The 17803-nt window shown below is 38.9% G+C and overlaps 1 protein-coding gene across 12 annotated transcripts in view; it reads right to left on the bottom strand.

The window, feature by feature from the left end:
* VPS8 (VPS8 subunit of CORVET complex) overlaps nucleotides 1-17803 on the bottom strand; it is a 253159-nt gene that overhangs the window by 24101 nt on the left and 211255 nt on the right. For all 12 annotated transcript variants that reach the window (XR_008297776.1, XR_008297777.1, XM_027061270.2 and 9 more), the window contains one exon: nucleotides 13313-13366. Coding sequence is in view for 10 of the 12 variants with exons in the window: in XM_027061270.2 (XP_026917071.1) it covers nucleotides 13313-13366 (54 nt within the window). In the remaining 2 variants the exon portion in view is untranslated. The remainder of the gene's footprint in view (nucleotides 1-13312; nucleotides 13367-17803) is intronic.

A 17803-nucleotide genomic window follows, 5' to 3' on the forward strand; every position in this document is an offset into this window, starting at 1 on the left:
TATTTTTTGAATGAATGAAGCAGAACTTGAACTGGAGGCTAAAAACAAAGTATTACCTAAGAGGGGAGAGAAGGAAGGACATACCAGATTATGAAAAGGCAAGGAAGAGTAGATATATGGACATGGTATTGGTTATGTTTAGGAAACCATGAGAAATTTCCTTTGATTAAAGAAGAAAGAAAAGAAGATTAAGATATGTGGGCTGGTGTTGCATCAAAAGCTGACACTGTCAATCTAAACCAATTTAGACTTAACTTTGTTAGCGATGGGGCACCACTGAAGTTTTCCAGGCATTAGAAGAGGTGGAGAATGAACTGGAGCCCCAGAAGACAGAGACTGTGGGGTCGATGAAGACTTTTGCAACAGTGGAGGTACACACTGACTGGGGATGAAGACACTGTGGAGGTAACTGGGAAGCATAGAAAGCCTCTGGGAGCTCAGTGAATGCAGACAGAGGGCACTGTAACTGGAGAATTTCTTCCTTCCAAGGAATGCAAAGACATTTCTGTATGATTTTATTTTATATTGCTATGAAGTTGCCAGAGACAGACATGGACTGTCCCATTTAGTGCCATATAAACTGAGTCAATAAATGAAAAAGTGATGTGACTTAAGCATATAGAGAGGAGTCTCTCCTTTTAAAAATATGCTGTATCTGAAATAATATCTACCATTAGTAGATATTTCACTGCAAAACAGGGAGCTACGGCTTATTTATGGCACAGGGGAAGAGCCAATGTAAATTGCAACTAGAATGCCCCTAGAATAAGTGCAGAAAACAACAAAACACAAAAGACCCAGGGCAGTCGCTTTTGACAGAACAGACTGTAGTAAGGACCAGCTTACATTTCATCTGCATCTTTTCCTTTCCTTCTACTTTAACCAATGATTTCTCACTGTTTCTTGAACATACTCAACCCGTGTTCTGATATTACATGAAAGGAGTATAAGCTCTCAGGGATGGCACGTTCATTGATTCGGAACAGCAGTCCAGACAGAAAGCTATATTCTATGGTAACAGTCTATCGGACACTCAAGAACAACACATACATTAGAGCAGCTCAAACTCTGCAAAGCTCTGCTGTCTGGATTCTATGACCTTTACAAATGGATGATCATTCAGCACAGTGCAATTAATAATGGCCTACTGAGTTGTTTTAATGCAAAATAATAGGCTGTTAGTTGCTCTGTCAAATATACTGAAGAGAAAAAAAGACACCTGCCACGTATTGTAGGAAATTCCTAAAAGCTTCATCTGGAAACACTGTTGGAAGGGAAAGGCCCATTTGTAACTCGATCAATACTCTTAACTTCAGTAGGGTCCAAAAGTCCAAGGAGATGGTGGACATGATGACATCATTTCTTTTGATAAGGGAGTTCACTTCCATACACTGAGAGGGTACAAAGATGGAGTAAAGAACCACCACTGGCCCTGACACAGTCTCAAATACAATCCCATTGGGAGAAAAGAAACTCTTATGATCTGACTCCATTCAGTGAAAACAATCTTGTCAACTGTTCATGATGGAGTGTCATATTAGAAGCAGAAAAATCACACCCATTAACTCTTAATTAACATAGCATGGTGACAAATAATACTATCTAGGTCTCTACCCTTGGCTTTGTTTTATACAAATATTTTATCAGTGACATGGAATGAAAACACGTGATCCCCAAAGGGATAAACTGAAACAATAAGAGTCTTGCACTTGGCTCTACAAACCAACAGGAGTTACATAGGATGGGATCAGTACCATGTGTGAACAGATTCAGGAGTTTGCGATCAATATAATGGCTGCTAAAAAAGCTAATATGCTTCTGGTTTCATTCACAGAGCCTAGAATGAGGAAAGTGATGATCTCATTCTGCTCTAAATTGACCTCCTGAAGCACCTTGGTGATGGCTGGAGATGAGGTATGACAGGGTAGAGGTGAGTAAGGAACAGAACTATGAATGTTCTGCCTTGACAGGAGAAGACTAGGGGCTGGGGATTCATGATTTCAATTACATAAAGCACTGGGATGGTTGCTATCTAAAAAAGGACTTAGACATCTTTTTGATGGCTTCTAGAGGCAGGGCCAGGATCAAAGGGTAGCAAGGTGTCACCCAGAATAAAGAAGAACTTTCAAAGATGGAACGTCCTGCCTTAGGACGTGGTTTTCTTTTCTTTCTTCTTTTTTTTTTCAAGTTTGTTTGTTTGTTTATTTGGAGCAGAGGAGGAACAGAGAGAGAGGGAGAGAGAGAACCCAAGCAGGCTCCATCCTGGCAGAGCCAGACATGGGGCTCATTCTTATAAACGGCATGATCATGACCTGAGCCGCAATCAAGAGTCTAATGCTTAACTGACTGAGCCACCCAGGTGGCCCAGGAGGTGGTTTTCAATCAGATGCAGGACACTGCTTGTTAGAAATGGATGAGGAAAGAGATCAACTCCTACTAGCATGACAGTATGAGACACTCTGATGACCTTTTCAGCACTGACGCTAGCTAGCTAGCTACACCTGTCTGTCTGTCTGTCTATCTATCTATCCATCCACCCATCCGTCCATCCATCCCAAATCAACCATTTATAGACCTTGGAAATTGTCCTAAGGGCAAATAGCAAATGAAGAAATAACTCCTTCAAAAAAAAAAATCTATGTAAATTCAGTAAGAAAGTGGAGTGTGTGGTTTCTGAACCAAGACCTCTCCCTCCTCCCACCTCAGCTTAATGAGGTAGAGACTCTACTGCAGAGTGTTGCAGCCAAGAACACTGGCTCCTTCTCTCCCAAGCTCCTAGCTGGACGGCTTTGGACTTTAGCACTTCTCATCCTGCCTTTAGCTACATGCTGCCTAGGCCAATTAGGCAAGCATAGTCAAGGAGTGCTGGGGCTCCATTTTCCCACCCACACTCCACTCACAGAATACAGGCTTTATCCTGGGTGCTGTCCACTGAAAATACTGGCTCTCTGATCAGCCCTGCTCCAGTCTGTGAAGCAGTGGTTCCATGACAGGAAAGGCAAGCCAAGAAGACCTCAGGCTTTTCCCCCTTGCAACAAGAATATAAATCCCACAGTGGGCATGCCATTCAGAGAGAATCTTGCCATTGTACCTACTTCCAGAAACAGTCCTGGTTCACAGATTATTCCTTGGGGAAGAAGCACGCGGTACAACAGGTCCTAAACTCTTCTCAAAGGAACTGACTTGGCTTTCAACTGCGTGGAGAAGTTCAAACCTAAGTGTATCATAAGAACAGTGGAGGGTGTGGTGAAAGGCAACTGGGAGGAGATTCATGGATTTAATGTAGACACAACCTAGACTAGATGAGCTACTCTGTAGAAAAGAACTGACAGAAATGATAGCTGGGAGGAGCCCTAACAAGGTCAAAACAAGTATCAAAAACAGACCTCAGAAACTATTCCTTTTCAAAGGAGTCACAATTTCACGGGATGACTGTGTAGAGCAATTTTTGCAGCCAGGACATTGTTGAAAACAACAGAGCAATCAGTGGAGTTTAATGGCTGGGTGTGGTCAAGAAAAAAAGAGAAAGAAAGCCCTACCAATACCACTGCCATCCCCCCAGCGACTTTGGGTAAACCCAAGGCCATACCTCCTAAGGAGCAATATGAGAGTCTTAACACTTGGGGATGAGTAGAGGCACAGACTTCACTAAAATAACCTAGCCAGTCACTAAAAGTAATAGTTTGGGCTGCAGCAGTCTGGAGTGGAGTGGAGCAAATAATTCCACGAGTGGGGGAATCAATGCAGAGTTTCTAACCAGAAATTACAGTTTCTAACCAGAAATTACAAGGCATGTAAAGAAATAGGAAAGTACGATCACATACTAGGGGAAAAAAGGCAAACAAACACAACCTGCCTGAGAGAGTAGCCAGATGTTACATTTAACAGAAAGACTTCAAACCAACCATTATAAATATACTTGCAGAACCAAAGGAAAGCATGATTTTAAAAGTAAAGTGTGATGCCAATGTTGCACCAAATACTGAGTGCCAATAAAGAAACAAACTACAAAAAAGGATCAAATGAAACTTCTGGAGCTGAAAAATAACTAAAATAAATTCAGGAGAGGGGCTCAACAGATCTGAACTGGCAGAAGAAATAATTAATGAACTTGAAGATAAATCAAGAGAGTGTATGCAAGGGGCACCTGGGTGGCTCAGCTGGTTAAGTGTCCGACTCTTGATTTTGGCTCAGATCTCATACTTTGTGAGTTCAAGCCCCACGTCGGGCTCTGAGATAATGGTGCAGAGCCTGCTTGGGATTCCCTCTCTCTCTCCCTCTCTCTCTCTCTCTCTCTCTCTCAGTTCCTCCCCCGCTTGTGCTCTCTCAAAATAAATAAATAAACTTCAAAAAAAACCCCACAAAAAAACAGAGTATGCAAGCTAAAGAACACAATGAAACAACGAAACTGGACAGAGAAATTCAGGACACCATCAGTACAACAAATATGTAATGGAAGAACAAAATGAGAGGACAGAAAAGGGAGAAGAAAAAATATTTGAAGAAATTATGGTTGAAGAGTCCCAAATTTACTGAAAAACAGTAACCTACCCACCCAGGAAGCTTAACAACTCCAAGCAGGATAAGGGCAAAGAGATCCACAAATACCTCACAGTAAAAATGCCACAAGTCAAAGTCCTGGAAAAAAGCTTGAAGAGAAAAAAGACTAGTCATTTACAAGGGAACCCCAGTAAGATTAATAGCTGAATTCTCAGCAGAAACAATAGAGGCCAGAAGACAATGGGATAACACAGTCAAAGTGCTACAAGAAAAAAACCTATCAATAATCCTATATCCAGTAAAGCTATCTTTCAAATATGAAGATGAAATAAACACTTAACCAAGTGAACAAAAACTGAGAGAATTTGTTGCTAACAGACTCACCTTATAAAAAATACTAATGTAAATTCACCAGTCACTGTTCACAGGGTCACTAGTGGAAAGCAATTCAAATCCACATAAGAAAATACAAAAGAGAACTGGTAAATATAATTATGTAATTTTATTATACAGTATAAATAAGTGTATTTCTTCCTTCTCAAAACTGATTTTATAAGGCAATTATATAATAATACAATTGCATACATTGTACAATGTAATGTTGGCCTATAACATGCAGAAATGCAATACATGTGACGCATAATATATTTGCACAAGGGAGATGAGTAGGGGCAAATGCTTTACTGGGTTAAGAAAATGGCTACAGACTATAAAGCAGTAATTATCACAATGTGTTATTTGGTTTGTAACATTAATACATGTATTATGTATAAAAAATATCACAGAATGCAGGAAAAGGCAATAGAGCTAAATAGGAGTAACAATTCTCTCTATATAACTGGAATTAAGCTAGTTTAGACCAGAAGCTGAATCAGAAGAGTTAAGCTGTATAGGGTAAACCCTAGAGCACCACTATAACAAAAAAAGCAAAAACCAGAAAAAAAAAAACCCTCAAAAACATTTAAAGATCTCACCAAAGAAGATATAGAGATGGCAAATAAGTGTATGAAAAAATACTCAACATCATATGTCATTAGGTAAATGCAGATTCAAACGAGACACCGCTTCACACCAATAGGAATGGCTAAAATCCAAAACACTGACAACACCAAATACTGGCAAGGATGTAGGGTAATAGAAACTCACATTCACTGTGTGGGAATGCGAAAATAGTGCAGCCACTTTGGAAGATGGTTTGGCAGCTTCTCAGAAAACTGAACATTCTTAACCATACAATCTAGCAGTTGCTCCTTGGTATCTACCCAAATGGGCTGAAAACTTATGTGCACACAAACCCCTGTACACATGGATGTTTATAGTAGCTTTTTGACAACTGCTAAAACCTGGAAGCAACCAAGATGTCCTTGAGGAGGTGAATGGATGAATGACAAACTGTGGTATATCCAGATGATGGAATATTATTCAACGCTAAAAAGAAATGAGACATCAAGACACAAGAAGACATGGAGGAACCTTAAATGGGTATCACTGAAGTAAGAGAACCAATGTGAAAAGGCTACATACTATGCAACTATATGGCACTCTGGAAAAGGCAATACTAGGGAGACAGTATAAAAAAGATTAGCAGTTGCCGGAAAGTCTGGGTGGTGGGAGGGAAGGATGAATAAGTGGAGCATGGGATTTCTGGGGTAGTCTAACTACTGCAAGATGCTGTAATGGTGGCTACATTTCATTCTACATTTGTCAGAACCCACAGAATGTACAACACAAGGGGTGAACTCTAATACAAACCATGGACTTTCATTAATAATAATGTAGCTATGTTAGCTCATCAATTATAATCAATGTACCAGGGGAATGCAAGATGTTAATGACAGGGTAAAGTGGAGGGGAAATTTATGGGAACTCTGTACTCTCTGCTCAATTTTTCTATAAATCTAAAATTGCTCTGAAAAATAGCCCATTAATTTAGGAAATCGTTAAAGAAATCCAAATGCTACATTAGAAAATATTCACTTAATACCAAAGAAATGGGTGAGGCATTGATTTGCATACTGGGTAAGATCTCTGAGATCCTTTGAAACCCTCAGCTAGTCTTACTTTTTAGGCCAGAAGATGTGCATAATTATCAGCAAGACAGTACCAGAAACAAATCGTCCCCAGTGTCCCTCTCTGTAACTATTTCCAGCTGACATTCTCTCCCTCTACAGGAGGACTCATGAGCAGGTTTCAGAAAGGCCCAGGCCATGGCCTGCAAATCATAACCATGGAGAAGAATAAGAAAAGAACACGGCAGCAGCAGGAAGGCCCAGGACTGTGTTAAACTTCACGTGAGCCCACAGTTCCTGGAAAACAGCTACAGTTAAGGAAATCATCATACCCTGTTCTGGGAAATGGCTTACTGCAAAGAGCCCTCCTTTGCCCTAAGTCTGAGACAAAATCCACCATGCTACCAAGTTCATCTATGACAAAGCCAGACACAGACCCAACAAATTTCCATTCTTTACCTCCTAAAAGACTAATGGAACTGTCTGTCCCGATTCAGGGAACAAAATGTTAACTGATGACCAAGCTTCAGTTAAGCTTCTTTCCTTCCCCAAGCCTTTGACACACCCTCAACCTGAGCCAGCCTACAACCCCTCAATGGTTCCTTCTGAGAATAGGCTGACTGTAAGGAAACATTTCTAGTTAACTATCTGATTCTACCACCGACTCCCTCATATCTGATTCTTTCTAGCCCTGTTTACTAGCCCCTGTAAATAAATTCCTTTCTGCCTTTCTTTCTTTCTTTTTTTTCTTTAAGTAATCTCTATGCCCAACGTGGGGTGGGGCTCAAACTCACGACCTCAAGATCAAGAGTCGCATGCTCTACCAAATGAGCCAGCCAGGCACCCCTGCCTGATTTTTTGACACGCTTGTAATCTTAAGGTCGGACTAGTCTCCTAATGGCAAAAGCCCCTCCTTTTACTGCAATGATTCTTTTGAATAAAGTCTCCCCTGACTAAAGTCAACATTTTTGTTTTTGTTATTTTTTTTATAGACAATATACTCTATTAGCTCAGGCTAGATGTTAGGGTCCAGCTGAAATCACCCAGCACATCAATGAAAATGTCACTTGAGTTTTATGCAACCGTAGGCTCAGAAAAGCAGCCCAACTTCTCACCCATGGCAGGAAAAGCTCTGCAGGAGTTCTGAGTGGCAGACATCCTGCCAAGGATCAAACACCTCCACTAACAGATAACGAATGTGCCATCTCAGAAGGTAACTTCGTCCCCTATTAGAAAATTCTCATAATTAAGCTGACATTTTCATCTCCGTGGCTGTGACCCACAGGCACCAGTTCTGTCCTCTGAACTACACAGAATTCCTATGTTTCCTTTTAAATCTTTCCGCTGTCTGAAGGCAGCTGCACCTCATCTACTTCACATCGGCATAACAAGGCACCTGGCCCGTAGAGACCGTCCACTCTGTCTATGCCAAAAAAAAAAAAAAAAAAAAAAAGACCAAATCTTGTCCTCAGTTTGCTTATTTTAAAGAAATTTTTAAAATATTTTTTAAAGCTTATGTATTTATTTTCAGTGAGTGAGAGAGAGAGAGGCAGAGAGAAAAGGAGAGAGACAATCCCACATAGGCTCTGCGCTGTCAGTGTTGACCCTGACGTGGTGCTCGAACCCATGAACCATGAGATTGTGACCTGAGCCCAAATCAAGATTTGGATGCTCAACCATCTGAGCCACCCAGGCACCCCCTTTTAAAAATCAGCAGAGGCATGGAAGTCACATTTGGATATTAAGTTCTACTAAGAAAAATTAGGAAAGAGGCAGCACACATCCAGCAAGGACTATCTATCACTATTTGTTCAGGAGGGTCCAGTCAGCTGAGACATTGCAGCCAGCTTTTCCTGTTGTTATGGAAACAGTACCTCTGTGAGAGGCTTTTTCCCTTAAAGATAACCCCTCAGTCTCCCCCCTCCAATGATTCAATAAAAATCATGAGTGAGTATAGTCGTCCACATTCCTGACATGAGTGGCAAGACTGGAACAGACTATAAAAATTTTAACCCACCAGAACACTTGGACAAAACAAACAAAACAAAACAAAAAAACTGCTCCAAATTCTTATAATATACTTGAATACTTGAGAAACTGCCAATCAATTTCTAGGAGGCTTGGCTATTAAATCCAACAGTTTAGCACTATTAACTTGTAAATGTGTTGACAGAAAGAACTACATTTCACTGACTTTTGTCCTTCCAAGATCAGGCATCTTGAGGCATGTTGAATACTGACTAAATTTACCCAGGCCTATCAGAAAGGCCTTCCACTCTGCCACTCCCAGTACCTTGTTCCTAACTGGAGTAAGTCACTCTGGAGACACCATCAACTGTGGACTCTTCCAGTGGGTTCCACCAGCCTGAGGATACTCTTTAGCCAGAGCTCCTGGTCCCTCAGACTTCTGCAAACACACCAGCAGAGACAGCTCATCTCAAACAGGAGATGGCTCAGGGAATATAACCATGCTTTTGTGATTGAGATGTAAGACAAAATTGCTTTCTCTGGTTATTGTGCGTGTAATAATCCCAACCTTGCTACACAAATTCCTAGTTGGTGTTTCTTTAATAGTCAAGAAAAGATCCATCAAAGCTGAGTGGTTTTTGATGCTGCCTTCAACTAACTCTCCAAACTCATTTATCACCTCAAACATTCTCAACACCTCCAATTTTAATCTCTTCTAGTGAGTTAATTGCAAGGGACTTTTACAGTAATTTTTATCTTGGGAAAATGCTGCCTGGTCTTTAAATTTCTGGCCATCCATGATCAAACACTGAAAAAGTCCTAGGGAAGCATGTGTATCCAACTTCATTGAGGTTATCAGACCTTCTGAGGAAGAAATTTTATATACATAAGATAGATATTACACACAAATCTTATATGACATATACATATGCATTTTTAAAAAAATATCTAAAATGCAAAATGCTCATGTTGCAAACAGATGTTATGTACATATATGCATGGAATTTGCAGATTCTGACATGTGGCAGCAGAGTGAAGAGTGACTCCTACATGAGGCAACGACCTCAGGAAGTTCAGCAGAACCCTACAGAACATGCCTCTATTTCCTCAGCACTTGAATCCAGCTCTTGACAGAGCCAATATTGACAACACAGTCACAAACACTCTCTTCAGTTATTGGTCAACAGAGGCTCTTTGGCTCAAATCAAGAACATTATTGCTCCTTTGTGTTTCTTACACATGTCACTTTTGGCAGTCAACTGCTCAACAGACACTGCTGGTGCCTCCATCTGCCAATGCCACTTTGACAATGTAGCTCCAGGATGATAACCAGAATATACATGTAGGTGTACATATATATGCACACACAAACAAAAATACATACACAACTAGGGAAGTACCGATTAGGTATTCAGTTTCACGGTGTGCTCACTCAAATGCTGCCGATACAGCTCAAACAGTAAGGGACTGACCATGCTGGGAATATAAGCCTGGCACAGCAGTGATGATTCATTTGTTCGTTCTCTATTCAGGCCCAGAAACTTCTTTTCCCCTCACTTCCCATATATGGAATCTCTTTCATGTACCTCTCATTCACTCAACAACTACTGATTGACGACTTCATTCTACACTAAGGGATTCAACAGCAAGCAAGACCGACGTAGTTCCTGCCCTCATGAGGCATATAGTCTCCAATGGGGGATACATATAGATAAGGAGGCAATTTCAACATAGCCAGGTAAACATGTTGGTAGATGGGGACCAGTGCAGGCGCTATGAGAGAAAGCTCAATAAAGGAAAGACACCTAGCTCAGACTTAAGGTGTCAGAAAGAGTTTTGGGGGGAAAAATACCTAAGAATCCGAATCTATTTCATCTCCTCATTCCATTAATACAGCACAGACTGAGGACCTTCTTTCTTGCCTGGACACGGTCTATTCTTCTGATCGATCTTTCTGCCTTTAATCTCACCTTTGACAGAAACCTTTATCTTCAAGATAAAAAGCGAGCTTCACACACTAGGGCTCTTTGTGATCTGGACTCCCACTTATTTCACCAGGCTTTTGCACGCTCCCATATTTAAGGTATACAGAACCATTTCTGAAGTGTCCTGTACTCACCCATGTCTACCCGAAATATCTCTTCCCTTGTGTTTCAAGGCTGATCAAGCTTTATCTTCTTTGGGAAACCTTCCCTGACCACTTATTCTGAGAGAGGCAACTGTTCTGATATGTATTTTAGCATTAATTCAGACATCATAAACAGTGTGATATTAAGTATGTGCTATTTTGTTTAGGGTTCAACTTAGGGACACTCAGTGGCCCCAACCTAGAATCCGTACTTCAGAGATTGCTAGCTAACATGAATTCCCAAAAGCATCTATTAAAAGTCCTTTAGCTGTCCATAGCTGTTCACCAACACCTAAGACTTTGCTCATTACCTCCAAACAAACAAACAAACAAACAAAAAAACCCAGAAATTTTTCTGTTGGTGAGATTAATGTCTTAGTAATCAGAATGATAACTATGACAGATAGACTCTCATTGCTAAAATAAAAGGTATTCATATATATTTTTATGCACTGAATAAAATGTTTTAGAAATAGTCCCAATTCTTGAATGGAGAGTGAGTCTGTACCTGATCGCTTAGGAATGCCACTGGGGGCCACCTGTGTCCAGTCATTCTAGGCTTTGGAAGTTTCTGTTTGTCTGATGTTGATTACAAGAGGATGAGAATCCTACTTCTGTAACATTGCTACACCTCTGACAGTGGTTAGACAGATAGCTAGGACATTCCCAAGTTTAAAATATAGGTTACAGGAACCAATTTCTAAATGAATATTTAATAAACATCTTTAAGTATGGCAGAATTTGTTTGCTTATAATCTAGTAATAAAGCTCTAAGGGAGCAGCTAAGTATTTCTCAAACTTTTTCATTGGGATTTTTACATAAAGAGCATAAGAGCTGTAGTAAATCCATCTAGTCATCCCCAACCAGCCTCTCCTCTCTGCTCTTTGTACCCTGCGCACCTTCCATGGCATATGTCAAACTGTATGGTAATGTCTACCTTCCCTACTAAATGCTGAGGTCCTTAAGAACAAAGGCTATTTTTCATCTCTGTTGACCCTTGCTTATTTATTAGCTCAGCATCTACATAAAGAAACACCTGTTGGATGGACAATAATACAAAGTAGCGTAACAGAGTGACAGGACATCTAACTAGGATGGGGGGATTTGTGTTTTAACACTAGTTTTAGCAATAGCTGAGTCCTTATGTCAATAATTTACCAGGTTAGGCACTTAAATAGTATCTCATTTAATCTTTAGGATCCTTCTGAGAGGTAGCACCATCATTTACAGCAAAGGAAGCAGAGAGACTGGCTAAGAAAGTTATTCAGATAAGTAAGAGGAAGAGTCAATATTTGAACCCAAATCTGGTTGAATCTAAAGCACATTTTTAACCTCTACTTTAGAAGTGTGTTCCATAGCTCACACTTGAAAACTTAGGTGAAAAAAATCTCCCTCTGGATTCCAATTTCCTCATCTGTTTACTGAATGACACCAAGTGTCTCCAGCCCTCTCCACTCCTCAGGTTACAGTGTGGCGGTTCCAGGCAGCGACAACCAAAGCCTCAATCTTGCCTGCCTTTGCTGTCCTGACAAAAATGGAAGAGATTTTCCTGTGCAGCATGTGACAGGGCTTTTCACCTAACATATCTTCTTTTCATTCTTTTTTTCTTTTAAAAACGTCTCAGGGGATTCTGCAGGCAGAGAAGAGGGATCCGTTTTTGGCACATTGCTTTGAAGCTAGAACCTGCTGTTAGTTAACAGAGCCAGCAAGTTGTTATTTTTGTTCTACAATTCTTCACTGACATGGATGCTGGCTGAAATTATAAAAAAGGGCAAGGAAAGAAAACCTACATCCAGGGACACTTCAATTGTCAGAAAAATAAAAGTGGTAAAAGAAAACAGTAAAAATGTCAGCTTGTTTACCACATTTCAACCGCACTCTTGCAGCTGTACACAGAAAAAGATTTTAAGTGGTTCTCTTGACATCATCTGAGAATTGCTCAACTGAAAGACTCACACCCTATCTGTGCTACAAATTTTACAGTCAGGGATTGAAGTGGCATACGTAAATACCACAAATATTTACTGAGCACCTTCTTATTTGTACGTGCTGAAATGTTAACATCTCGGGCCAGTTTTCTATAGGCACAGCTATCTGGAGGGAAAGCACATCAGTAAGGAAAGAGTATCTTGAACCATCCTCCTTAGAATATCTTTCATATGCACCATTCAATGATAAGAATACTTGCCTGGTAAAGCAAATGGTAATTCTAGAACAATTAAAGTTCTTAGTTGGCAGGAGACTGATGCTAGGCCCAAATCCCCACTTGGCTTCTCTGGAAAAGCCAAGGAATTCTGGTGAAATGTCATTGAGGTATTTAATCAGAAAAAACTTTTGACAGCATTAAGATGATTAAAAATCAGTGTCATTTCGAGAAAGTTGTTCAACAGAGAATAAATACACAGAAGGAGGAAAGTGGGTTTGTGCCTTTAAAACTCACTGTCTACAAATGAGCAAAGGAAAAAAAAGACCAAGAAACAGACTCAACTATAGAGAACAAACTGATGGTTACCAGAGGGGAGGTGGGTGGGGTACGATGGGTGAAATGAGTGATGAGGATTAAGGAGGGCACTTGTGATGAGCACTGGGCCATGTATGGAATTGTTGAATCACTATATTGTACACCTGAAACTAATATAACACTGTATGTTAATTATACTGGAATCAAAATAAAAATTTAATAAATTAAAAAAACCCCTCACTTACCTTCTTAACAGCAGGATCCCCTTTGGATGGAGGACAAGGAGGAGACATTTTTACCTGGAAAAAAAAGGCAAACATTTTATTTTATTTAATGCTTTTTTTGAGAGAGAGAGAGAGACAAAGAACGGGGGGTGGGGTGGGGGCAGCGAGAGAAGGAGACACAGAATTCGAAGCAGACTCCAGGCTCTGAGCTGTCAGCACAGAGCCTGATACGGGGCTCGAACTCATGAACCATGAGATCGCGACCTGAGCCGAAGTTGGATGCTTAACTGACTGAGCCACCCAGGCACCCCAAAGGCAAATATTTTAATACACTTTTGGTTATAATCTAGTTTTATTTGACCCACACTCAAAACAACTCAACTAGAATTGGTATAACCGAGATAAAATAGACCTTTTCAGAGGAACAATGAAGAGATTTTTTTAAGTCCCTATGAAACTTTTCCAGAGATCAAAAGTCAGTAGTTAGCCAAGATTAAAATATGATTAGTGTAAGAAAAGTAGAACAGATGGTCCAGACTGGTTTTAACCAAATAGTGGGGAACCAAATAGACACAGATCTTTGTTGACAATGTTAACCAAGTGACACACTATGCAATAGTCAGCATTTCTTGCAGAGGCCAACTCAAAGCATTCTTTGTGATATAATAGCCCTTTTTAAGTAAAACAGGCACAAAAGAGTTTGATAAAATAGTGAAAGATTTAGAAGAAGTATCAGCCAAACCATAATAAAACAATGTTTAGCTCAAGGAAGAGAAGATTGATGGTATAGGGATATCTTGAAATATTTAGGGTTGAAAGAGATTGTCAGATTAGAAAAATGAGCAAGACTCAACTACACGTTGCCTGCAAAAACCGTATTTTAAATATAAAGGCACAAATAAGTTACAAGCAAAGGGATTGCAAAGACAGCACTAGATTTCAGAGCAAAGACTATTACCATGGATAAAGAAGATCATTTCACAATAATAAAGGGGTCCAATTCATCAGGAAGACGTAACAATCCTAAATGTCCATGCATCTAATAGCTTAAAAATACATAAAATAAAAATTGATAGAATTGAAAGGAGAAAAAGATTTTATAGTTATAGATTTCCATATCCTTCTCTCTCAGTATTATTAGAGAACAAATAGGCAGATAATTAGCAAGGATTTAGAAGATTTACATGATACAATCAACTAACTCGATCAGTTGGACATCAACAGAACACTCCACCCAGCAAAAGCAGTACATTCTTTTCAAGTGCATGCGGACCACTTACAAGCCACATAGACTATTTTATACCAATAAAACAATTCTCAGCAAACGTAAACAGATCCAAGTGATACTAAAAAGTTTCTCTGATAACAATTTATCATGGAAATAATTTAGAATCAGTAACAGAAAGATCTCTAAAAAAAAATTCCCAAATATTTAGGAACTATTAACCAAATAACCAATGGGTCAAAGAAGAAATCAAAAGGAAATTAGATCCTAGAAACACCCAACCTAGCAAGAATGAATCATGAAGAAACAGAAAATCTGAACAGCCAATAACTAGTAAGGACACTGAATCCATAATCAAAACCTCCCCAACAAAGAAAAGACCAGGTCCAGATAACTTCATTGATGAACTCTAACAAACATTCAAAGAATTAACACCAATCCTTCTAAAACTCTCCCAAAAAATTAAGGAGAAGGGAACACTTCCAACCTCATTTTAGGAGGTCAGCATTACCCTGATATTAAAGCCAGAAAAGGACACTACAAGAAAATTACAGGCCAATATCCCTGATAAACAAGGATGGAAAATCCTCAACAAAATACTAGCAAACTGAATTCAACAGTACATTATAAGGACCATATACCACGATTAAGTGGGATATTTCCCTGGGCTGCAAAGATGTTTTAACATATACAAATTAATAAAGGTGATATGTCACATTAACAGAATTAAGGGGAAAAAAACTCTGATCATCTCAATCGATGCAGAAAAATTCTTTGCCTTCTCATGATAAAAACACTCAATAAACTAGGATTAGAAGGAAACTACCTTCTTCTTACATAATAGCTACCTTCTTACATAATAAAGGCCATGTATAAAAAACCTCCACAACTAACATCACACTCAATGATGAAACATTAAAAGCTTTTCCTCTAAAATTATCAACAATGCCTGCTTTCACCACTTCTACTGAATATAGTATTGGAAATTCTTGCCAGAGCAATTGGGCAAGAAAAAGAAATAAAGGACATTCACATTGGAAAGGGGAAAAGTAAAACTATTTCTATTTGCCGATGACATATTGTATGTATAAAACTACAGAATCCACAAAAATATCAGTTAGAATAAACAAATAAAGGACACAAATCAGCATATAAAAATCAGTGTGTTTTTGATGAACAATCTGAAAATGAAATTAAGAAAACAATTTCACTTACCACAGCATCAAAAAGAATAAAATACTTAGGGATAAACTTAGCCAAGGAGGCAAAAGACTGGTACACTGAAAACTTTTTATAAACCGTTGCTGAAAAAAATTAAAGGAGACAAAGATAAAAAGAAAACATCCTGTATTCATGGACTGGAAGACTGAATTGTTAAGATGTCCATACTACCGAAAGCAATCTATAAATTCAAGGCAATTCTTATCAAAATCTCAGTGACATTATTGTAGCAGGAATCTTGCACAGAGAGTCATGACACTGAAGCTTTTCTCCCCAGGAAGCAATTTTATTCGTGCCGTCACTGCTCAGTTTGGTTCCTACAGAAGAACTGAGCCCCAAGCACCACGTGGTGTAGTTTTTGTACACATTTTTTACTTCTTTGTCTCCCACATATGGTAACAGACAAACACGCAGTCTGATTAAGTGGTCTCATGTTACAAGGTCATGAGGGATGTTGTCACGTACGCTTATAGCCAGGTTGCCTTGAGGTTTTTTTTTTTTTCTTAGTGAGGGGACCCTACCACATTATAACAGAAATAGAAAAATCCATCCTAAAATTCACATGGAACCTCATGGGACTCTAAATAGCCAAAACAATCTTGAAAAAAACCCAAAGTTGGAGGTCTCATATTTCCTAGTTTCTAAATTTCTGTAAAACTATAGAAATCAGAACTGTGCTACTGGGCTAAAGACATACAGACCAATGGAATAATGAGACCAGAAATAAATCTTCACAGATAAGGTCAAATGGTTTTTGACAAGGGTGCCAAGACCCACTCAAAAGGGGAAAACAACAGTCTTTTCAATAAATGGTACTGGAAAACGAGATATCCATATGCAAGAGAATCAAGTTAGACTTTTACCTTACACCACATATAAAAACTAACTCAAAGTGGATCAAAAAGACCTAAATACAAAAGCTAAAACTATAAAACTCTTATAAGAAAACACAGGGAAAATTTCATAACACTGGATTTAGCAATGATTTCTTAAAGATGACACCAAAGGTACAAACAACAATTAACAAAAAAGTAGACAACTGAACTACATCAAAATTAAAAATTTTGCATACCAAAGGACACTTATAGAGTAAAAAGGCAAGTCACTGAATGGAAGAAAATATTGGCAAATGCCACATGACAAATATCCAGAATAAGGGATTAATATCTTGAATATACAGAGAATGCTTAAAATTCAATAACAAACCAAAATACCAGATCAAAAATGAGCAAAGCACTTGGACATTTCTCTAAAGACATACAGATAGCCAATAAGCACACGAAAAGATGCACAACATCATTAGTCATTCACAAAACGCAAATTAAAAATACAATGAGATATCATCACACACATACCAGAGCAGCTGAAACTAAAAAGACTGACTACACCAAGGATGTGGAAGAACTGGAACCCTCATGTAATGCTGGTAGGAGAGTAAAATGGTACAACCACTTTGGAAAGCAGTTTGGTAGCTTCTCAAGATGATAAACACACATTTGCCATATGGGTCAGTCATTCCATTCCAAACGTATTTACCCAAGAGAAATGAAAGTATATGCCCACACAAAGACTTGTACACAAGTTTTCAAAACAGCTTCATCTATAACAGCCAGAAACTGGACAAATGCAAATATCAACAGGTGAAATCATCAATAAGTAATGGTATATCCTTAGAACAAATCACTACTCAGCAGTAAGAAGAAATGAACTCTTATAAAAATATGGATGAATCTTAATTATGCTAATTGAAAAAAGACCAAAAAAGTATACTTCCTTGATGGTTCCCCTGATCTAAAATTCTAGAAAATGCAAAATAATCTACTGTAACAAAGCCAGTCGGTGCCTTCTGGGGAAGAGAATGGAAGAACTAAGTTTTTAGAAGTGAGAGGGTCACTCTCACTTTAGTAGTGAGAGTAGTAACAGGTCTGCAAAATGACCTTGATTGTAGTGATGGATTCAAGGATATATACATGCCGTATTTGTACAATCTGTATGCGTGTATTTTATGTTAATTATACTTTAATAAAGCATTTAAAGAAATTTATAGGATAAAGCTAAAACAGTGC

Source organism: Acinonyx jubatus, chromosome C2 (genome assembly GCF_027475565.1).
Source record: "Acinonyx jubatus isolate Ajub_Pintada_27869175 chromosome C2, VMU_Ajub_asm_v1.0, whole genome shotgun sequence".
In the NCBI taxonomy this organism is placed as follows: domain Eukaryota; kingdom Metazoa; phylum Chordata; class Mammalia; order Carnivora; family Felidae; genus Acinonyx; species Acinonyx jubatus.